The sequence below is a fragment of the Nanorana parkeri genome, unplaced genomic scaffold (assembly GCF_000935625.1).
Source record: "Nanorana parkeri isolate BGI_ZX_2015 unplaced genomic scaffold, ASM93562v1 scaffold421, whole genome shotgun sequence".
In the NCBI taxonomy this organism is placed as follows: domain Eukaryota; kingdom Metazoa; phylum Chordata; class Amphibia; order Anura; family Dicroglossidae; genus Nanorana; species Nanorana parkeri.
This window is the reverse complement of record NW_017306689.1, coordinates 1,151,242-1,173,703: the sequence shown is the minus strand read 5'-3', so window position 1 is coordinate 1,173,703 and position 22,462 is coordinate 1,151,242. Positions and strand designations below refer to the sequence as shown.

General features: G+C 39.0%; 1 protein-coding gene across 1 annotated transcript in view; it reads right to left on the bottom strand.

The window, feature by feature from the left end:
• Positions 1 to 22,462, bottom strand: part of EPHA5 (EPH receptor A5) — a 270,172-nt gene that overhangs the window by 60,951 nt on the left and 186,759 nt on the right. The window contains 2 exon segments of the mRNA XM_018559918.1: positions 331 to 666; positions 4,366 to 4,521. Of these exon segments, the coding sequence (XP_018415420.1) occupies positions 331 to 666; positions 4,366 to 4,521 (492 nt within the window).

The following is a 22,462-nucleotide window of genomic DNA, read 5'->3' as shown; positions in this document are numbered from 1 at the left end:
ATGTCTATTCAAACAAACATGTTGCTGTGGCCTTCTTTGAGAAAGATAGTGCACATTCCAAAAATTCAATTGATTTCATTACCATACACCTCTGTTCAGATAGGACACCTATTAAAATAAAGCTGTGTAAACCACTGAATATGTTAATATATTTACATGGTGTTTAACACATTCATTCTCAAAAACCCAAAATACAGAAAAAGACAGAAAATGAAACCTAACCATAAAATAAACACTTGTCATTTTTAGCAATATAGTTGAAAATCCATCACAGCCTTTTATTTCGTTTTGCCATGCTATGCCTTGTACAATATATCAGATCACACTTACCAGCCTGGTTGGTGGTGACATTTACAGAGACATACTGCCTAGATCCCAGGCTCAGCTCAGACACGCCGTTCTCAGCCTCAATTTCAAAGGTGTAATTTGTGTGTGCCTGCAGATCTATTACCATTACAGTCGAGTTTCTCAGGCCGGTTTGCTGAGGTATATAACGGACATGTATTCCACACTCCTCACATAAGCTGGAGATGGAGTTACACTTCTTGCATACAATATTGTAATAGACATCTTTCCTTCCACCCGTGTCCGCAGGGAACATCCATTCTAAGAACACGCTTGTTTCATTGATGTTGGAGATAGCACTGCGTGGAGCTGACGGTGGCCCTGATTTTATGGATACAAAATAATTGGTTTATTTTAAATATATCATAAATATCAGTTTATACATAAGCTAAATGCAAAAAATTCCAATGTGTGAAGCTAATATTAGAACAGCAGCATTATGTGCTGTATGACAAGGGTCTTGTATTATGGAGAATGTCTAGTGGTTTTGTTCATATTTTCTTTATCATGGTCAGGACTACAAACTAGTTTTACAGGAATTATATACATACTGTCACATTGCACAGCCAGGGGGGCACTCATTTTTCCTGGTTCATCAGTTCAGCTTTACGTGTCACCTCTTTACATGCAGCATATTCTTTATACAATAGGATTGATTGAGTTGAGAATCCTTACTTAGTAAATTGCATATGAATACCCAGTTATGTGTAGACTAAATAAATAGCCAGGGATCTGCTTTTCACATGACTGGATACCTAAATTGGATCTTCATTCAGTTTACTGGGTTACATTAACTCAGGAGTTAAATCTTAAAAATGCATTCAAGTACCTTAACTATTAACACAAACGTAGCTTATTTGTGTATCACTCGGCTGTAGATCCTCAAATCATCTCTGAATTCATGCTGGCACTGTCCTTCCTTCTGGAGGGTCCCTGTGTTTGTTGTAAAGTTGCTACCGCTCCAAGCTCCAATGTCCACTGAGCTGGATGGTGATGGAGGAAGTAGTAACCTTGAACCAGCAAATAGTACTATGATATCCCTGGCTCTGCAGTGTGACACACGCTATCATATGTGTTTAAATCATTAGACTAGCTGTACAGAAACAATAAACATATAATAGGGAGGTTATTCACTATTGAGCCGAAGGATACAGTCATAGCTTTGGCTGATCCTTCGGCTCTCTTCGGCCTCCGGAGCCCTTCGGTTCAGTCGAACCAAAGAGCTGCTGTACGGGCCATGAAGTGTGGAGAACGGTCTGCCATTCTCCCCCCAAATGACAGCTGGGCGGAGCCAGCCATGATCTCACGGCTCGCTCTGGAGGTACCGAGCAGAATAGCCAGCCGAATGTCACTTGGCAGCATTCGGCTATTCACTCACTGCCGTTCGGCCCCTGTGAGTATAGGTGCAAACGGCAGCGAGTGAGCTTCTGGAGTTTCGACTCAGCTGATCCAGCTGTTGTATCGGCTGAGTCGAAGTCCCTCGGCACTTAAGTTTTAAACTGATGCATTATATTTGTACTTACTGTTTAGATTATACTCATGAATAGTGTGGTACAGTGCAGAGACACTAAATGCTCATATGTACAAATCTATTACATGTGCAACAGCTCAAAATATGTCACCAACCTCCATAACTGCTACATTCCAGTGAGATATATCCTATAATTAAATGAACCAACCTATAGTTTTATAGTAAGTGGTGTACATTGAGCTTGTGCACTACTGACATCACATATTGTGATATAATATATAATTCCCGATAGGTGCCACTGAAACCAACATTTTATTTGTTGCTTTACCTTCCTCACAAGAATTAAAATTCAAAGAGTACATATAGACAGAGAAAAGTGACAGACATTAATCATCCTTTCCCTATTCACTATCAGTTATAGGTGCAAGCCTTGTAAACATGTTGCTTGTGCTTCCTATATTCCTGCACAGGTGCCCAATAGTGTTACATGAAGTGTTTATATCACCCACTTCTACTTTTGAATGCTAATATTGCTCAATAGGACCTGCCTCTAAATTAAATATTTGTATTAACAGTATGTTGGATGTACTCATGTAATCCATGCAACAGATTTGACAGTCACTTGTGACAACCATCTAGTGTAGCTGGCCTGTGTTGCATATGCATTAGATCTAGCATTCACACTCATAGAAGCTGATGGAGGCAGCTAATGTTTAGCACTCCAGAATTATTTTGTCATGTCTCAAGATAGCTGGGTGGGTGGTGGTAGATATATGGTTTCAGGGCGAAGAAGAAATGGCTGTTGATGGACAGCCTGATACCCATTTAGCAATGTCTTACTTCATTGTTTTGACTATGCCACTAATTCCCTGTGATGTATAATGTGAACTGCACTTCATCCTATCTCCTAGGCCAAACCTCAAGGTGCTGTGACACATCTTTGTCTCAAGTATTAGAGGCTCTTGTTTCAGCAGATTCCATAAAATCTAAAAGTGAACAACAGCCTATCACCTTCCATCTCTGTCCAACATATAGTGGATGACAGTAATCAGATTCATATTTTAATGGTAAAGAATCTGGGGGTATGCTAAAGCTTAGAGTTATCTTCTGAATTAGCCTTAAAGTGATCATGTGATTCACCCAAAGCATATAACATATACATGCCTTCATTTTACGTCCAGGTTGCTCTGTTCAGGAATGAAAGACATGCCTGTGTAAACTACAAGTCAAAACACAAGGTTATAGAGTCCCTGAGTGACAACACTGATTGGCCCAGTGCTGTTACATGGAGCAAGACCTATGCTCCTCTATACCCAGATGTATTGGTTATTTCCTATGTCTTTCTGCAGTTAATGGAGCCATGAAGGAGCAAAGAAAGAAAAGTGTATGCTGGGGTAAATGTAGGATTAATGGAAACTAGGGTTGCACCGATATATCGGCCGCTGAAACATATCGGCCGAAAATGGCACTTTTGGAAAAATGCAGAAAGTGCCATTTTTTTGCCGATATAGTGGTGCATCCTATTCTCTCCTCCCCACTGGGAGCTGCTCTGTGTCCCAGTGGGGAGAAGAGAAACTGTGAGCGGCCGGCGTCTCTCCTCCCTGCACAGCACAGCCTCCTGTGACAGATCAGAGGAGAGCGGTGTGGGCAGAGACAGCCAGTGCTGTCACAGTAGGCAGAGCTCCACTCGCTCAGCCTTCTGTGGCAGCTGTCAGGGAGGAGAGCGAGTACAAACAATCAGTGATCAGTGATCGCTGAGTGTTTGCACATAATTGAGGACATATTATGTTTACTATATCCTCAATTATGAATGACTATATCCTCAATTATGAATGAATGGGAAGTGATCTACATCACCTCCTGTTCATTCATGATTGTGGATGTAGTAAACATAATATGTCCAAGTTATGAATGGACAGGAACACTCAGTATAGAGGATTCCTGTTCATTCATAACTGGGGCTGCAGAAAAAGAGATTGAGGACACAGTCCTCAATCTCTTTTTCTATTTTAAAAGGGAAATATCAGGGGTCTGTTTAGACCCCCTAATATTTCCCCGAAGCCCATAGAAGAAAAAAAGAAAAATATTTAATAAAAATGAATAAATAAACAAAAATTGAATATTAAAAAATAAAAATTTATAAAAAAATAAATAAAAATAAAATGTTAATTTTTTTGAAAAAGTTAGAATAAAAAAAAAATTCGGTTTCGGTTTCGGTTTCGGCCTGACATTTAATGGAAACCTGTTGCTTTGGCCAGAATGGGAAAAGCATAGGTTTGCTTTAAATGTAATACTCTGAATCTTAACATATTTTAACCAATAAATCAGATTCCTACTCCTAGAATTGCAAGGAAAGATCATAGTTTTAGACTCTATACTCAACTATAATAAGGAATGTTAAAGTATAGGTGTTCATACATGTATATTTGTGACAGATATGTGAAGACTTGCCATTTAGGGGTAAGTGCATCTTTAATATAAAAAAAAATTCTTGTTCCCTTTTGTTATAAATAATAGTTTTGTTTAATACAGGAATGTTGCATTCTTACTTGTACAGGCCATTGTATGTGGGTCAGATTCTCTCCTATAATAGCGATCCTCACAAACACAAGAAGTTGATGCTTCCTGATGAGCATAACTGTGAGGTGGACACTTGCTGCACGACTGACTCTGAGGGGAAGACTTGAAAAATCCTGAACGACATGCTGCAAAACAAACATAATATAAAACATTACTTCTGTGCATATTAACTTTTCATATTCACATGAATATGTCATAATTTAATACACTCGTGGAATACAGATATATTTTATCTCTAAATTGTATGGAAAGCGCAAACTTTTTTTAGTTTTGGGTATAATGGAAGAGGATTAAACCCTCTATTAGGTTTCTAATGCGATCCAGGGCTCCGTTAGATGAATTTACCCTCACTTTCTGTCCAGCGACAATGGTTTCATCAGACAGGAAGAGAGGGGAAATCTCAGTGATGGTGACCACAACAACAAAGACAGAAATAACAACATTTTTCTTTAGGGGAAGGCTAAAACCCTGTCAGATTCTAGAGAAAAGGGGGAAGTGAAATCTCTCTAATGGAATACTGGACAGCAGGTAAACCATGACAGGGGTTCTAATCCCTGCCCACTCTATTCAAATCTAGAAAAAACACATTCTTGGCTTGACATATATTAAATTTGCCCCATTAAATAAGCCTCCAATCATAACTATATGAGTGGAAAGTGATGGGAGCAGACTGTATCTACTTTTACACTTCCCTTTGAAGGAACGCCTTTAAGCCCCCCCATAAAGGACCTCTATGGGCTGCATTCTAAAACAGGTTGCCAGCGAAAAGATATGAAATTTGTGCTGGCTGCAACCATGGGATTCAGGTAAGCATGCATCCATCATAAGGTGAGTAGGTTATGTTTGTTCATAAGAAATAGGCAGGAAGGATAACTGCATTCAATAAGAAAGCATTCATATCCTTTAAAATCCAGTGCTGTGAGGTTGATTTAATCTGGGTCAATGATAATTAGGAAAGAAAAGTATGAGGTCTACAGGCAGAAGAACAATAGCCTAACATTAGCCATAACAACCCATGCAACTGCTATGGAGTCCGGGGGTTAAAGGGGTCCCTATTTCGGGGGGTGTTGAGGAAAATTAAACATAAAATGTGTGTGCATGTGAAAGTTACACCAATCAACCAATGGATCAGTAAAGACTACAGAGGTTGCTGTTGACACTGACCCTGTATCCCCTGTGACATTTCTAATCAAGAACAGCTGACCTCAGATGCAACGGAGGAGACTTCAGAATTGTTGTTACTATTCAAAGATCCCCTTTGTAGGCTATGCAGTAACGAGAATGTGTTTAGCTGTCTAAGCTGCGTAGATGTATTGCTTTCAGAGCTTCTGGTCATTACGGCCAGCACTGAAATTAACTCTGTAGGCTTAACACAGTCTTCCTCAGCCTGTAAAAATCCCAGAGTGTCTCCTCAGATAAAAACTTACAAGACAGCTATTGCAGCTCTGCAAAAAAAGCTACAGTTTACAGAAGTTTGTGTTAGGTTTATAGAGTAGTTGTTTGTGGGAGTACTAACAACTTGTCAATATTATTGCTACTACAACACTTGTTTTATAAAGCATAGTATTAGACAACCTGTTTCAGCACTTGCAGGCTTTGGCATTGAAAGGGTGGGAGGACTTTACATGAAATCTCTGAGATGTGAGTTGCTAAAAAAGACTGGTGAGCTACTGAGGACAGAGTGGTTAGAATAAAAATGAATGCCCAATAATGCCCAATTCTTCCCTAACAACTTATGTCCACTGCCCTGGTCCCTAGTAGTGTATTGATTCCTTTCCACAGAGTTGTTGCAAATATACATATAATACTCTGCACATAAAACTAAATGAGCTATTTTTAATGCAGATCCTCTATACACTCAGTCAGTAATAATATAAAGGACATACATGACAAATATTGCATAAAGCCTGCTTTTGGTCTTCCCACAACTTAATACATTCAATGACATAACACTGATTTAACAAGTACAGTATAATTGATAAATATTTTTGTAAAAAGCTTGTTTTTCTTCATGTATGGTTAGTTCTTGCTAAAGTAGAGTATAGCTGCTTTGGCTCTGGGGACACGTTAGGGTTGTAGGTCAGTTTTCAAAGGATCAGAAATAATATGCTTGGATAAAAAAAAAAGTTACCATTATAGTGTTAAAATAAAATCTAAACAAAACTCTTTACATAATTTTTCACTTTAAATTAAGGGGAAATCTGAAATAAAATTGGCATACTTGTGTAAAACAATGCTGCTTTAAGTGATGGAGTATGCATAATTATACAGCTATTAGTGAGGTTTCCTTTTTTTATAGACAGTATGCATATAGCATATTGAGTCAAATATAGCTCATACCAAGCAATGCTTTTGTGTTAATGAGCCCATTCATCAACAGCCTGGTTTGTTCAAACATTTTTTAATTTGTTTGGCATTTTATTGGAACACAAACATTTTGTTAAGTTAATAAACATTACATTGAATAATAATTTATCTTTCAACATTAAATCAAACCTGCCATTCTATTTGACTTGAAAGTGAGTACAATTTAGGTTATGACAATTAACCTTTGTGGAGACTTCACCTTTCTCCAAAGTGGTTGGAGCATTTTAATGGAGGGCTTTCCTTGAATAATCAGGACTGTTTGCATATACAACAAAATATATATTTTCAGGATTGCATATTTGCATAATGTTTTAGTCACGTTGTCTGTGTTTGTGGGGTTATTTAAATGTTCTAATCTTTTCTCACTCTTATTAAAAAAAAAAAAAATGTTGGTGTTAGGCTTTAAATTAGGATACAGTCCGTGTACCCATCACACTCAGAACCGCTGCTCCATGAGATAAGAAGTGGGTATAAGTAAGGGATGGACACCGGCACTCCAAAGCAAATCCAGTACATTTATTTGTTCATGTACTTGTTGCAAATTCAATTAAAAAAATACAAGATACAATGCTTCGGGGTCTCACAGGATCCCCTTCATCAGACATTTAAATTAGGCCTCAAATGCGGTGAGCTGTGCCCAAAATAGGCAAGCAGAGGACAAAGGACTTGTCTCCATTTTACCCATTATCTCTCTTAAACTGTGTCAATGTGTGGAGGTGGCCAACTTGGTGGAGGCAGGGCTTTCCTTCCTCATGCCAGAGCTGTCCCCCGATGACTAGCAATTTGATGACATCTGGGGGAATATGCAAGGATCAGACTCAGACAGAAAGGTGCAGAAAGCACCTTTCTGCACCTTTCCTGCACCAAATGAATGAAGGAGCAGTGAGAATCCAGCAAGCAAAACAATGAGCAGCAATGACATCACCAAATCTCACACCAAATCATGTGAGACTAGCAGTCACAGGCAGCCGTGCCTTAGACAAACTTACACTGCAGATATACAGCTATGAGGCTCAAAGCACAGGAAGTGCACTGCTATTTTTTAAGGGGATTCAAAGGGTAAATATTCCAGTGAGCATGCACATTTAACACCTCTAGACGTTCCCTATAAGATAGCAAATCTTTACTTTTTAAATTAACGCCCATTTTAAAAGACCTAATTTTGTTGTGCAAGGTAAGTTGTCCACTAAAGCTTTAAAATATATGTAACAATTTTGGAGGTATGTTTTACAAAAATTGTTAAACACGTTCATATAAATCAAAGTTTGTATGCTGCATCAAAATCCCTTGCCTGATATTGCAGCAACTTGTCAATAAACCTGTCAAAAATAATTAGTAATTTTGAAAACTGTTATACTGCCTGAAATTATTTGCTGACATGGACATCAGGAAGTTTATGTAAGCATGCCAAGTTGCCCTACTTTGTAGACAGAGGTAAAATTAAACTAAGGCATGTGTTAACGCAGTTCTAAGTTATCAAAAATGTTGGTTACGGTTGCCAGTCAGGTTTTAAGGTTTTCCTGTCATTTGTTTTGGTGACAATTACCCAAATTCTCTGTGAATTAGAAAACTAAGGTATTGTGCCCAATGTCTGTTTTTTGTGTCTAGCTGATATACCGGCTTGCACTGGGTATATTTGCTAGTTCTTGGAATGAACATTTTCATATTCAGTAATTATACCATAGGCAATTACTGATCATTACTGAGTCGTGAAGCTCTCCAAAAACAGCCAACTGTAGTGAAATTAAATTAAATTTATATGAAAAAATGCAAAACAAATACATGAAAAGTAATAATATGCATGTCAAACTGCATGTTCTTATTACAACATTTCAAAGGCATTAAAGACTACTACATTATTGAGGGAACAGGTGCTACAGCAGTGATCACAAGGGTAGCAATAGACAGGGCATACATTTATACTTTCTGCCCCCATAGGCCAACTATCTTGTACTGCCCTCTTCCTACCCCAGTCCATTGTATACCTTTGTATAACAAAGAAATCCACAAGGAACAGATTCTGCCCACTCTACATAAGCTCACCTAGAACTGACAACTAGAAAAGTAGACAAATTCATCATTCTACTCTAGAACTTTAGTTGTAGATGCTAAAATAATTGGAGAACTGTAAGTACACAGTACACTTTTCCAACAACAAAATGCGCAAAATTCACAGGAACATAATGATAAGGGCCAGTAAGTCCAGCGCCAGTCAGAGTGCCAGTTTGAAAACCTTTATTACAGCCCTACCTTCCTAAACTATTTGCTTGTGTTGGCTATCTAGAAACCTTGTCCATGGAGTAGAAGAGCTATGTGTTTGCCTAAGGTGAGGCTCTCCATATTATTGTGCCCTTTTCACCCTCTTTGGATTAGGAACTACAACAATCTTCATCACTGCCTGAGCGAAGTGTGCTTCAGCCCTATAATTTGACTTATATCCTTCAGGTATAGACCGAAGCTCAGTTCTCTTTTATACTTTCTTTTCTATGATAGTTTTATAACTTCTTTAGTTAAAACATAGATCTGTGTCTTACTTAGAGGTAATTTTCACTGTATTTATTTGCTATTATGTATTCTTAGCTGAAGGCTAGATGCAAAACATGTTTAACAGTCCCGTACTTCACTGACAGCTCACATTCAGTCCGGATTATAAAGGCAGCGGTGCTAAAGATTACTGCAAGAAAACAATCAGTAGCTTTATGAGTTGAAACGAGCGCACAAAAGAGACTTCTCAATAGAGACAATTCTCGTAGTTTAATAAAGTACTAGAAGGCTAGAAACATGGCTAAGAATATTGATGGGGAGCAGAATGCACATCTTCAGCTCAAGATAAAGAATATCAATACCGTAGCTAACAAGCATCCCCAGTCTTTAATGACCTCTGCATTTTACATACCTGGAGTAAAATAAATATCTTTTATTTTTTCTAAAGAATTCATAAAGCAAATTTGCTGCATTGAAAGCAGACAATATTTTTAAACCCGATTCTTTGTTCCACAGAATTATAATATTAATAATGTGAATATCAGCAGAGAAAGCCTGAAACCACACCAATGTCTATTATTTCCCATAGGCCTTTTGTAGAAAAACCTGTGGCGAGTATAAACTAGCTGACAGCTTTCTCAATGTATATTGTGAACCAGACATGCCCTCTATTCAATACATTTCCTCCAGCTGTAATTTATATGTATGATAGCTCTGACAGATTTCAGCAAAGACCTGTACCTTGCTGCTTCTTTTGTTCCATACCAGACAAAGCTCCTTCTGTGATCAGAATAAAGATCGGTGCACTTCTTCCAATTAAGAATTTCTCTTTAATCCAGATGGCCTCTCCATTGCAAGCGGTGTCTGTATATTTAAATTGACTAATTAGGTGCACAAGAAGGCTAATTTATAAACGTGGTATCCTATAATTACTCGTACCCTAGATTAGAGGAAAGATCAGCGTAGTGTTTGAGCATGGGATTTGTGGGTTAAGGGTTTTACAATGAAATATGAGAGTTACAAAAACCTACATCAGAAAGTTCACTTACAATCCCATGAATGTAATTGCTGTTCAGATACAGAATGGAATTTAAATATGCTACATTTTCAAATAATCAAGCTGTTCAGAACAACACAACTGTTACATAGCATAAACTCCAATAATGCCTCAAAAGATGTTCTATATGTTATGCTGCCTGCTCGTTCTAAATCCATATGTATACACTAGTTAGATTTTACACAGATACAAAAGAGATTTCCAAACTAACAAGAATGCTATCTGGGGTAATGTTTTTATATGACTGTATAGTAGATTCCATTTGGAATCTTCCCTTTAAAGCTAAACTTGGGCAAAACATTGTCTAAATAGCTGATCCATAGAGCTGGCATGTGACACTCCTTAGACTATCAATGACATCATTGCATTGAAAGGGTTAAAACAAGCTCTTGGCTGATTGTTTTAAAATTATACAGTTGGCTCCTCTCTGTAATGTAGAAGTAATCTAAGTGGCCCCTACCCTGCCTGACACCCCCCCCCATACAGTCCCTGGATTCTCTTGTAGCTCCCAGGACCAATGCATATTGTTCAGGATGGGCTACACTGGAGGATCAGTGAAAATCTATTCAGAAATCCCCTCTCTGTGCAGTGAACCCAGAAGGGCTGTGCTTTGAGCACTTTTGGGTTCAGCTCTGTCAAACCCCAGCAGCTCTGGTTGGGGGGAAAAAAGAAGAGAACAGTTTTTGCGCAATGTGCTTACAGTAGATATAGAAATGTGAAAATATAAAAAGTGCTTTAAAATAATGAACTCTAATAAAATCATGAAAAAAATTAAAAGGACACCCTCCTCCTCTTAGCAAAGGGGATGGCATGAGAGATAAGGGGCTATTGAAGGGGAGACAGGAACAAAGAAGAAGACAATGCATGTTTTACCATGTGTGTGAAAAAAAGGTGACCAGAACTCTTAAGGTGCCCATACACTGCACGATTATCGTACGAGAATCACGGGAAATCTTGCAATCGTACGATAATCGCAAAGTGTATGGAAGGCGTGCGACTGTTTCTACTGTACGGTCGCACGTCTTCCGTCAAACTTGCATGCTAGAAAACCCGCAGAGAATCGTACGATTCTCGACTAGTTAGTGGCCTGTTTGTTCGACAACTGCCGAACGCGCACACTGCCCGTTTGCAGTTATTTTACTTTCTTCTGTGGTAATACTGTATATGAGAGACAAAAAACAAAAAGGAGCGCCTCCATAGTGTAAAACAAGTTTTAATGATAAAAACGCACAACTGGGGCAGCCCCCTTCTGAGGAAGGGGGCGTGCCCCAGAAACATGTAAACCGAAACTACACAGGGGCAGTGGACGCTGATGCTGCACATCTTTTCAGACTAGATGATTTGACATCCCATTGTTTTCTACATGCCTTTTTACTTCCAACTTTTTGTGAGTACAATACAGTTGTGCGTTTTTATCATTAAAATTTGTTTTACACTATGGAGGCGCTCCTTTTTTTTTTTGTCTCTCAGATTGAAGGTCCTTTGACCCTGTGGGAGCTGCCTCTTCAGTGTGTTCGTTACCATTGCAACTGGCCGATATTGCACGTGGAGGCGCCGGTATTGTTTCCTGTCACTAATACTGTATATGTTTTAATTCAGAATTTTTGCCTAAAAAGTGAGAAATGTGAAAGTCGCAGTGTTCTATGGGATTACCTTAATATAGGGGTCTATTCACTAAGCTGCCGTAGGCAGCCGAGTGAATAACTGACCCGAAGTGAAGTGAGCCAAACGCTGTTCAGCTATTCACTTCAGGCTTGTATGGCTGATTTCAGCCATACACCGACTAAAATCAGCCGTACACTGGCTTGCTGCGGCTGGCTTCGGGTTGGCCGAACTTGCTCAGCATGTTCGGCTGACCCGAAGTGAGGAAGGAGTTCAACTCAGGCGATCCAACATATGGATCGGCTTTGCCGAACTTCCGGCAGGCTACTCACTGCTGTTCAGCCTATTCTCATAGATGCCGAACAGCAGTGAGTGAATAGCCGAATGCCCAGAGCGGCATTCGGCTCGGCTATTCTGCATGGTACCTCTGTGGTACCAAGCAGAATAGAAAAACAGTTAAAAATTAAAAAATAAAATAGAAAATGATTGGGCGGAGCTAGCAGTGACAGCTAGCTCCGCCCAACTGTTTTCTATTGGCCCGGGCGGTTCTGCTGCAATCAGAATAATTTTTAAAAAAACACCATAGGAATCCATAGCTAGACTCCTATTGGCTATTTCACTTTGCAATAGCTAATAGCAAACTAGCTATTGCACCCACCCTCTGCTGCTGTCAATCACCAGACGGGGACCTGATGGAGAACTGCAGGTTCCCCTCTGCTGATTGACAGCAGCAGTGGGCAGGTGCAATAGCTAGTTTGCTATTGGCTATTGCAAAGTGAAATAGCCAATAGGAATCTAGCTATGCATTCCTACTCTGGCTTTTTTTTCTGACTAAGGGCGGCCAGCGGCCCCATGTCAGCAAGAAAACAGATCACAAGGAAAGGTTTACTCTGCTCGATCGCGCAGAGTAAACCTTTCCGGGAGAAAGTGTTTCTCTCCTGGGCGGCCGTGAGCCGTATTAGACTCCCAGAGAGTCCGGGAGAGTAAAGACAGATCAGCGTCCCTGGTTACCAGGGAACCAGGGACGCCATCTGTCATTACACACTGAGAACCCGGAGAGGCCGTTGTGATATCATAGCGGCCACGCCGGGCTCTCATTGTGTAATGACAGATGGCATCCCTGGTTACCTGATAACCAGGGACGCTGATCTCTCTACAAGTGGCAGGAGCCAGCCGTGAGAGGACGGCTGGCTCCGCCCAGCTGTCAGAAGCCGGCTGTCGGCCGGCCTTTCGGCCAGCTTCGGCTTTCACCTCAGCTCAGTCGAGCAGACCATATTGACCATGGCCAAACAGGTCCCCTCTCTTCCTCTGCAATATAAGTCTTGTGGATGCAAGATTGCACCTTACTTGACGCCATCTTGTTTTTTGACTCCATCTAGTTTGGAATTTTATCAACCTATGCTTGCATTAACTTTGCTTCAAGATTCACCTTCTTTTACCTGCATGAACTTTTTAACTATTCCTTGGGGATGGGCTTTGAGTGTTGAGAAGACCTTAGGGTATGGTGGAGGTGTGGAATACATATTATCATTCTTGTCTCCTATCTGCGGCTGTTCATTGAGTACTTTGCCCAAGGCAATGCTGCCTTGTCTTTGTCCAAACAAGGGTCACTTTTCCTGTTTTAAGAATTCCTAGTGCCCAGATAATTATGGCACATAAATCATGTACTGATAAGTAATCCTAAATCTAAACTACAAACAAGTAACGAAACCTTCATGTTGCCTGGGGACGGTCAACGCCCCTTGTATTCTGTTAAACTATAAATTGTGAGTGTAAGAACAATGTGGCAGAGAGTACTCTTGCACCTCTCCAATATTGACAATATTGCTGTATGGTCAATAAATTCACCTATTCATAAAAGAACTCAGTCTCGCCCTGGGTTGACAACGACAGTCTCTTTGAGGAAACTTGTACTAAGGGGTGTGGCTATTACTCAGCTATCCCAATATAGAGCACTCGATTAGGAGAGCAGGAAGCAGCATTTGGTATTTTAAGGCAATTACATTCGAAAAACAGTGAAAAAATATAACATGCGGGAGTACATGATGAGAAAGAGATAAAAGGTATTAGGATTCAGTTGTGCTTCAAGTATTATCTGTTTGTAGGCATTTATTGAAAATGAACAATTACACCTGTCTTCAGTGATAGAAAAGGGAATCTCAGTTCAGATTTTTTAAACAAGTTTACTTGTTTATAATGTGGTTAAAAATCACTTGAAAATATATTTTAAGTAATAGCGCAATAGCAAAGAGCAGTAAAATCTAATATATGCAGGTTTTTATAGTTTGAAAGTGTGGAGATTTGCATTACAATATAATGTCATCATTATAAAATAAAAATAACGTAACACATCCACATACAACGTCTTAAAGTGTATAAAAAGGCAACACTTTTTTCTAGTTTTATTGTGGTGTGGGTCCCCATTGGGAAGACTTTCCCCTCTGTTGGCCCTGGTGACCATTGTAAGAAAGTAAGAGGAAATCCAAAATTTTAGATTTGTCATGAGAGCAAGAAGTAAATTAAAATGTCTCAATGAGGACACATGTCCTAGTGACAACTGTCTATGATGAGAATTCCCTCATTTTGGTGACATCTCCTCTTACTTGCATCTCTAGTAAGTGAAGGGAAATCACCGCAGCAGAACACAGCAACAAAAATAAAAATAACCTGATTTAATGGATTTAGATAGACCTTACATAAGTGACTAAATAAAATAAAGCATAACTCCAACTAACAATTTTTAGGCAGTTCAAAAAACAAGTTTTTTTACTTTTTGGGATAAAGATTTAAACTAAACAAATAAGGGTTGGCCATTGTAAGCACCTTTGTCAAATATGTTAAATGGCTTTTCTCAACCCCTTACCGTCCACTTTTTCTGTACAGCTTGGTTTATTAAAGGAAGTTCTAAAATAACAGACTTACTGGCAGGATCAACAGGTGAAAATAGCCAAAAACACTTAATGCAGCCACCACATCTATGGACTGGTCAGCTGCTATATATTACCTCTTAATTTTGGATTTAGATATGCTTTACTGTTCCCTACTCTAAAAAATCAAAAACTAAAAAGAAGCAAAACACTAGCATTCTTCCAGTGCAGCATTATATCTATACAAGTATGTACATGTATGCAGGAAAAATCCACTGTATAGGACATGTTAATGTTGCTGTAAAATGTTTAGAGCAGATTGTTAAACCTCTCTTTGAACTTCCACCCTATTGTCCTTGAACAAGCACCAAGAAAATTGAATTCTAGGAAATGAGAATTCCTAATATTAATTTTTAGGTTCCTGTGTTCTTTTAAATGCTAAAGTTTATTTATTTAGTGTATATATATATTGCATATCAGATTTACATAATTTGTCCAGACCTGGTATACAAATTACGTTAGAATAGTCATATCAATGTACTGTTTTTACTGCAGAATCAGCAATTCATAAAACTGTAATTTTAAGGTCTGTACTGACAATGCCTACAAAAACAAAGCTACATATGTTGTGAATTATATAAAAGACATCACATTTATGTTTATGCATTATGTTATCAAATGCATGTCAACCATAATATTTCACTTTTTTATATAATAAAAAGGTATATGTAAATGGTTATGTAATGAATAAAGACAAACAATGCTGTGCAAAAAGCAACCCAAAGCAAGCAATCTCAGACTAGTAAGTGTACATTAATACTGTCACATTGCACTAATGCACGGTAAACTGCCCATTTTACTGCTCATTATTGTAATGCGCCACATTACATGCCATGTGGGGTGGTAGTTATTTTGAATGACACCTCACTGCACTCAGGTAGTGCAGGACAAAACACTTGTTAAAAAAAAAAACATGTGCGTGCGTTAAAGCAACCTTGTTAGTTTACATTAAAAGCTCAAAGATCCCTGCAATTAGGGAGCTTTTACACTCATAGCTCCGGCCTGTGTTTTCTATATTCCTACTATTCCATGCTACAAGCCATGGTTGCTTCTTCATATTCCTATGTTACTGCTGTGTCCCGTTGGAGGATGAAACCACAGTGTGTGGTGGAGGACAAAGTCACCTGGCACTCTTAGAAGTGTTCAATGACAGAGTCTTAAAGAGTCTACAGAGTCTACAGAACGAAGGGGAAGTAGAAGACACAAGACATAGGGGTCTATTCACGAAGCTGCCGAGGGCAGCCGAGTGAATGACCGATCTCAAGTGAAGTGAACCGAACACTGTTCGGCTATTCACTTCAGGCTGGTACGGCTAATTTCAGCCGTACATCGGCTGAAATCAGCCGTACATCGGCTTGCTTCGTGTGGCTTCGGGTCCGCCGAACATGCTCAGCATGTTCGGCCGACCCGAACTGCAGAAGGAGTTCGACTTAGCCTCCCGCTCCCGGCCGCCAAGGAGAGAAGCACTGATGTGTCCTTTTTTCTTTATTCTGACACGATCGATGTCAGAATAGAAAAAAAATAGAAAAAGACATTTTCCCATTAAAGAGCATTGGGACATTACTATTGGCTATTTCAATTTGCAATAGCCAATGGTAAACTAGCATTGTTCCCGCCCTCTGCTGATGGACCTGATGGGGAACTGCAGAGGGCGGGTACAATGCTAGTTTACTATTGGCTATTGCAAATTGAAATAGCCAATAGTAATGTCCCAATGCTTTTCAATGGGAAAAATAGTTTTTTGTTTTTTTTTTCTATTCTGACATGCTCGTGTCAGAATAAATAAAAAAAGACACAGCGGTGTTTCTCTCCTTGGCGGCTGGGAGCGGGAGGCTCCCGGGGCGCCAGGGAGAGTTTGCTGTTTGGAGATCAGTGTCCCTGGTTAGCAGGTAACCAGGGACGCTGGTCTCACTGCAAGTGGCCAGAGCCAGCCGTAACAATAATGCAACCTAGTCCCGAACAAGTGGAAATGCATCAACATGGGTGCATAAATGCTGTGTATTGTCAGTGTTATATCTTACAAAAACCAGGGGGCACAAGAGATAGAGGGACTTTGTATATGAACCCTAATGTGGTTTTAATGGATTACGATGTGCAATAATTTAATGAAATTTGTTAATAAAATTATTGTAATTGTATACTAGGATCTATGTTCTCTCAGTGCTACATTTAGAGGGTTATTCACAAAGCTGCCGAAGGATCCAGCCGTAGCTTTGGCTGATCCTTTGGCTAGCTTCGGTTCAGTGGAACCGAAGGGCTGCTGTACGGGCTATTCACTATAGCCTGTACAGCTCCCGAAGTTGGCCGAGTGGCTCGGTCTTGCCGAAGGCATATGCTTCGGCCGAACGGCTGGCCATTGTCTGGCTGAAAGCCTGCTACTGACAGCTGGGCGGAGTCAGCCGTCATCTCACGACTGGCTCCGGCCACTTGCATTGACAGATCAGCGTCCCCTGGTTACCAGCCGACCGGCTCTGCTAAGCCCTCATCGTAATGACAGAACAGCATCCCCTGGTTACTAGGTCCCGGCCAATAGAAAACAGTTGGGCGGAGCTAGCTGTCACTGCTAGCTCCGCCCAATCGTTTTCTATTTTTTTCTACTTTTTTAACTGGTTTTCTATTCTGCTTGGTACCACAGAGGTACCGAGCCGAATAGTCGAGCCGAATGCCACTATTCACTCACTGCTGTTCAGCATCTATGAGAATAGGCCGAACAGCAGCGAGTAGCCTGCCGGAGGTTCGGCTCATCCGATCCGGATGTTGGATCGGCTGAGTCGAACTCCTTTTGCACTTCGGGTCGGCTGAACATGCTTAGCATGTTCGGCCGACCCGAAGCCAGCCGCAGCAAGCCGATGTACAGCTGATTTCAGTCGGTGTACGGCTTAAATCAGCCGTACAAGCCTGAAGTGAATAGCCGAACAGTGTTCAGCTCACTTCACATTGGGTCGGTTATTCACACGGCTGACTTCGGCAGCTTTGTGAATAACCCTCTTAGAATCTGACTTTTTTTTTTGCACAATTCTAACATTGTGTAATCCTTATACCGTACGTTAGCCAAAAAGTTGTATATGGATATCCTGTAGATCTATCTATCTATCTATCTATCTATCTATCTATCTATCTATCTATCTATCTATCTATCTATCATGCATACATACATACATATGCATATTACACTATAATAAATCAAAGAGGCAGAGCAGCTCAGGAACAAAATATTAATCTAAATGTGTTTACTGCCTTTCTTTCCATTTCCCTTTTAACTGTAAATAAAGCTCTGTATGTATGTCATGTAATACCTTCTAGCTAATGCTTTTTCCAGCTGCTAATAGCCTCTACTCGTGTTTTCTTCACAGGTCATGGGAGGAAGAGCACAGTATAACAGATGCTCAGGAAGGTTTTATATCTGTGTCTGTGTTTTGTGGGATTTACTATCTTTGAAAATGTACTGCAGCAATGCAATGGGCAATTGCCTGTTCTCATTTTCTCATAACACCAAGGAAGATTTAACACTTTATAAAAATTCTTTATATAGGCCTGAATACACCCAAAATTCCTCATCCTTACACATGGTCATCCTCCAGAAATAACTTTTTTTTCTCTTCTCTGGGGAAATAATTTTTATTATTGCAAGGTAAAAAAAAGTCATGGGTAAATGACTGTGATTATCTTTTATACAAAGACATCTGTACATCAGGGATAGCCTGGGATAAGCCTAACAATCTGTGCGTATTCCCACAGTATATACCACATCTTAAACTGTCAGGCTGGCCATGGCGAGCAATACTCAGTAATGAATACTGACACTAAAATGTATCATCATCATGGAAAATACAGGCATCTCGAAAAAGGACTCGCCTCCGAACAGCACAAAATCAATACATTTTCTAATGCATCATATTAAAAAGGAAATACAAGGCTTGAAATTACGTTATGCACAGGTTTTATGTTTTACTAGTGTGTAAATTGCAATCTTTATTGTTCTGCATCACTTACAGCTCTGCTGGGTAAAGCGCAATAGCAGCAGATGTTTCCTGATGACATCTTAGCTTTTAATGGGAAAGTGTGGTCAGAAGGGCATCCACAGCTCTGCTCCACAAAGTCTGCATATTTATTGGTGTTAATTTCATTGTGTACTGCTTTCTTTTACAAGTAAAAAAGTCACATTAGGAGATTTTACAGTGACAACATGACATGATAATAACCACTTGCAGTTAATAGTAAATTCATATTTGGGAATATTTATGTAATGAGCAGTATACAGACATTGTAGTGATTGTACTTTTTCCTACAATGCATTCTGACATCTAGTAAATGTAGAGTAGTAAATGTTCACTTAGCTAAGTATTTACTTAGCTTAGGGAATATAAACTTTAAATACTGAATGTGCAGTGTAATTAAAAAATAATTAAAAACTTTAAAAATCGAAAACAATTTAACACAGGATTGTTACTTCCACTTGATTAGTTGACTGGAGTCAGCATACTTCCACCTTATCCACTAAGCTGAACTGGAAAACGTTCTACTCCTTTATTAAATCAACATCCTTCTCTCGGAGGTTGATTGTCTTAAAAAATTGAGCATACTCATCTTTTAAAAGTTTAAAAAGCTGTGTTTACTTCAATTAGCAAATAATTTGCAAGCAAAATACCTGTTTTTTTAAATTCCCTTGCTTATGTTTGGGGATTTCAACATAAACATAGCTTCACCTTATTTAATTAGCTCTGACAAAGGGGTAGATACCCTGAAGCACTTAAAGGCAAACTCTCACCAGAAGTTAAAACGCTTATTAAAGCCCCCAGCGAACCCAGTGCACATAGCACTTGTAAATAAAATGTCAGTTCCACTGAATATATGAATAGGTAGGCAGTACATAATTTTTGGAAATTTTAACTTAGTGCTGAGTTTGTACTATCCTATTGTAACACGTGTCTAGTTGAACATGAGAAAGGCAGCATCCAATCGGATAATCATCTCATGTTGAGGTCATTATAGACCAAAGAAGCAAGCAATTCCAGTGCACAGATTTGGTCACCATACTTCTTTCAGCAGCAGCTCTAGTCAGCCATCACTTACAGGGTTATTCACAAAAGGGTGAAGAGTTTGGAGAAGACAGGAGAAATTAACAATCTAGGACAACATTACTGAACTGGAAAGTGAGCTGAATTGGAGAATTTTTCCAAATCAGCTATGTTGTCCTAGATTGTTCACTTCTCCTGTCTTCTCCAAGCTCTTCACCCTTTTGTGAATAACCCTGTAAATGATTATTTGTATTCTCCAAAAAAAATAGACCTAAAACAGACACAAATTTAGACATTTGTCAAGCACCCTAATGTGGACAAGTACCACCAGTAATGCTAGTCCTACAATTGAAAAACACTCTTATGGCATTTATCTGTAATGCTCATAAATAAATAAATAAGTAAAATAAAACATAGATATGGGATGTTTTATACTGTGATGTTTTATTTTTTTAAATATGATCTGGTTGTGTTGACATGTGAAAATAAATTCATGTTCTGCTGACACCAATCCATGTTCTGCTGACAGCACAAACATTCTGTCTCCTCATGGGATTGTGTAAGATGAATTAACAGTACTTTAACATACTATATGACTTTCTTTTACACAGTTACACTTGAGAGGAATTCACTGACATGCCAAAAAAAATGAGCAATAATGTATGTTGGATTACATCCTGAATTCATTTTAGAACATTGATATACCATTATCAGAAAAATATTCTCATGTAAGAGATATCCACTTCCACTGTTAATAAATTATTACACTTCTGTAAAAGTCAAATGGAATTTGAACAGTGTGTGAAAACACAATTTATATTTGGCCTTACTTATTGCTATGTAATATAAAGTAATGCATAGAACAAAAAAAAAGAAAGGTGCAGTAACACACAGCCACCAATCAGAACTCATCTCAAAAATCACCTGTCAAGAGTAATATGACATCTGACTGGGTACTATGGTTTACTTCACATTGCGCATTATAACAGGTTTTTTTTTTTACAGTGGCTTACAAAGCCTAATTGTGTCATATACAGAGCTGTATACATTAGATTGGTTGTCACATGTTTTTAAGTTTAGAAGTAGAAATTATTGGATTTGTGTGTATGCATGTGGTCAGTTAATTATCACTTTATATATCTAAGTCATTTTTGTTGCTACTCATTTATCAGGTATAATTTGCTGCATATGCAATAACCATTTGTGTGTACATCAATGCATCATTGACATCAGAATAGCAAGCTTGACATTTTCCATGGTCTCAATTACTCAATTACTGGTGTGCATCCACAAAACACATAGTTATAAGCACAAACTAGATTATAGCTATTTGATCAATATGCAGAATGAAGTAATGTGCACTTTAACTTAATCATGTCCATCAATAAAAAATTTAAAATGCCAGTTTGCAAATACACAGGTACATTACACAACGAATATGCTACAACAGTTTAGCTTGAAATGGAACTCCTGGCACAAACAAAAGAGCATTACTTATGCTTGAAGAATATTTCAAAAACCAAATCCAAATGTCATTACTGATACCTTTATTGGGAAATCTACCTGGTGACCCTACCAGATAACCCAAATCTGACAACCATAGTAACCATATAACAATAGAGAAACATGTTTCTGGCAAATCGTAAGTTCCTTTACTCACCAATCAGCCTCAGAAGACCTCCTGATCTACTGAGTTATGTATCAAAGTACAGTCTGCCAGGCCATGCCCAAAATATCTCCCAGATTGACCACTTATAAGAATCTGGCCAACTCACAAATAACTGGCAGTGGGGATGGGAACTTCAACTTTGCTGCCACTCAAACACACAATTTGGTGAGTGTGGGCACCAACATTAAAGCTTTAATAGGAGGTGCAATTTCTGAGGCTTTTCTCACAACTTAGGAAGTGACATGGATCAGTCACTGTTAACCTTCACCACAATCCTGACATTTCAATCCTAAATAGGGCCACAATTAATTCAGGGAGTTGGAAAATAAATTACAAAAATAAGCTTAAAAGTTTATTATATTTGTGGATATATTACAATGAATCTAAGGTTAAAAAAATGTTTTCCTTCAGTTCCTGTCTTGGAAAGGAACAGGAAGTGATAGCAGATATCTCCAGGTAAGGAAAATCCTTTTTTTTTTGACACAACACAATGCTCTAAAAAAAAAAAAAAAAAAGAATAGTGACACAAGTCCATCGAGTCCAACCTATTGCTGATGTAATAGTTATTACTACCTATTAATACTTTTTGTCCTCATGGCAATGGTCACCAGAACAAACAGAGAGGCTGAATCTCTCCAGGAGCTTACACAGTATGTTACACTTAGTGCGCAGCCAGCCGTGATCTTACGGCTGGCTCTGGCCACTTTCAGAGAGATCAGCGTACCTGGTTACCTGCTAACTAACACTGATCTCCAAACAGCAAACTCTCCCTGGTGGCCCGGGAGTCTCCTGCTCCTGGCTGCCAAGGAGAGAAACACCGCTGTGTCTTTTTTTCTTTATTCCGACACAAGCGATGCCAGAATAGAAAAAAAAAAAATAATTTTCACATTGAAAAGCATTGGGACATTACTATTGGCTATTTCAATTTGCAATAGCCAATAG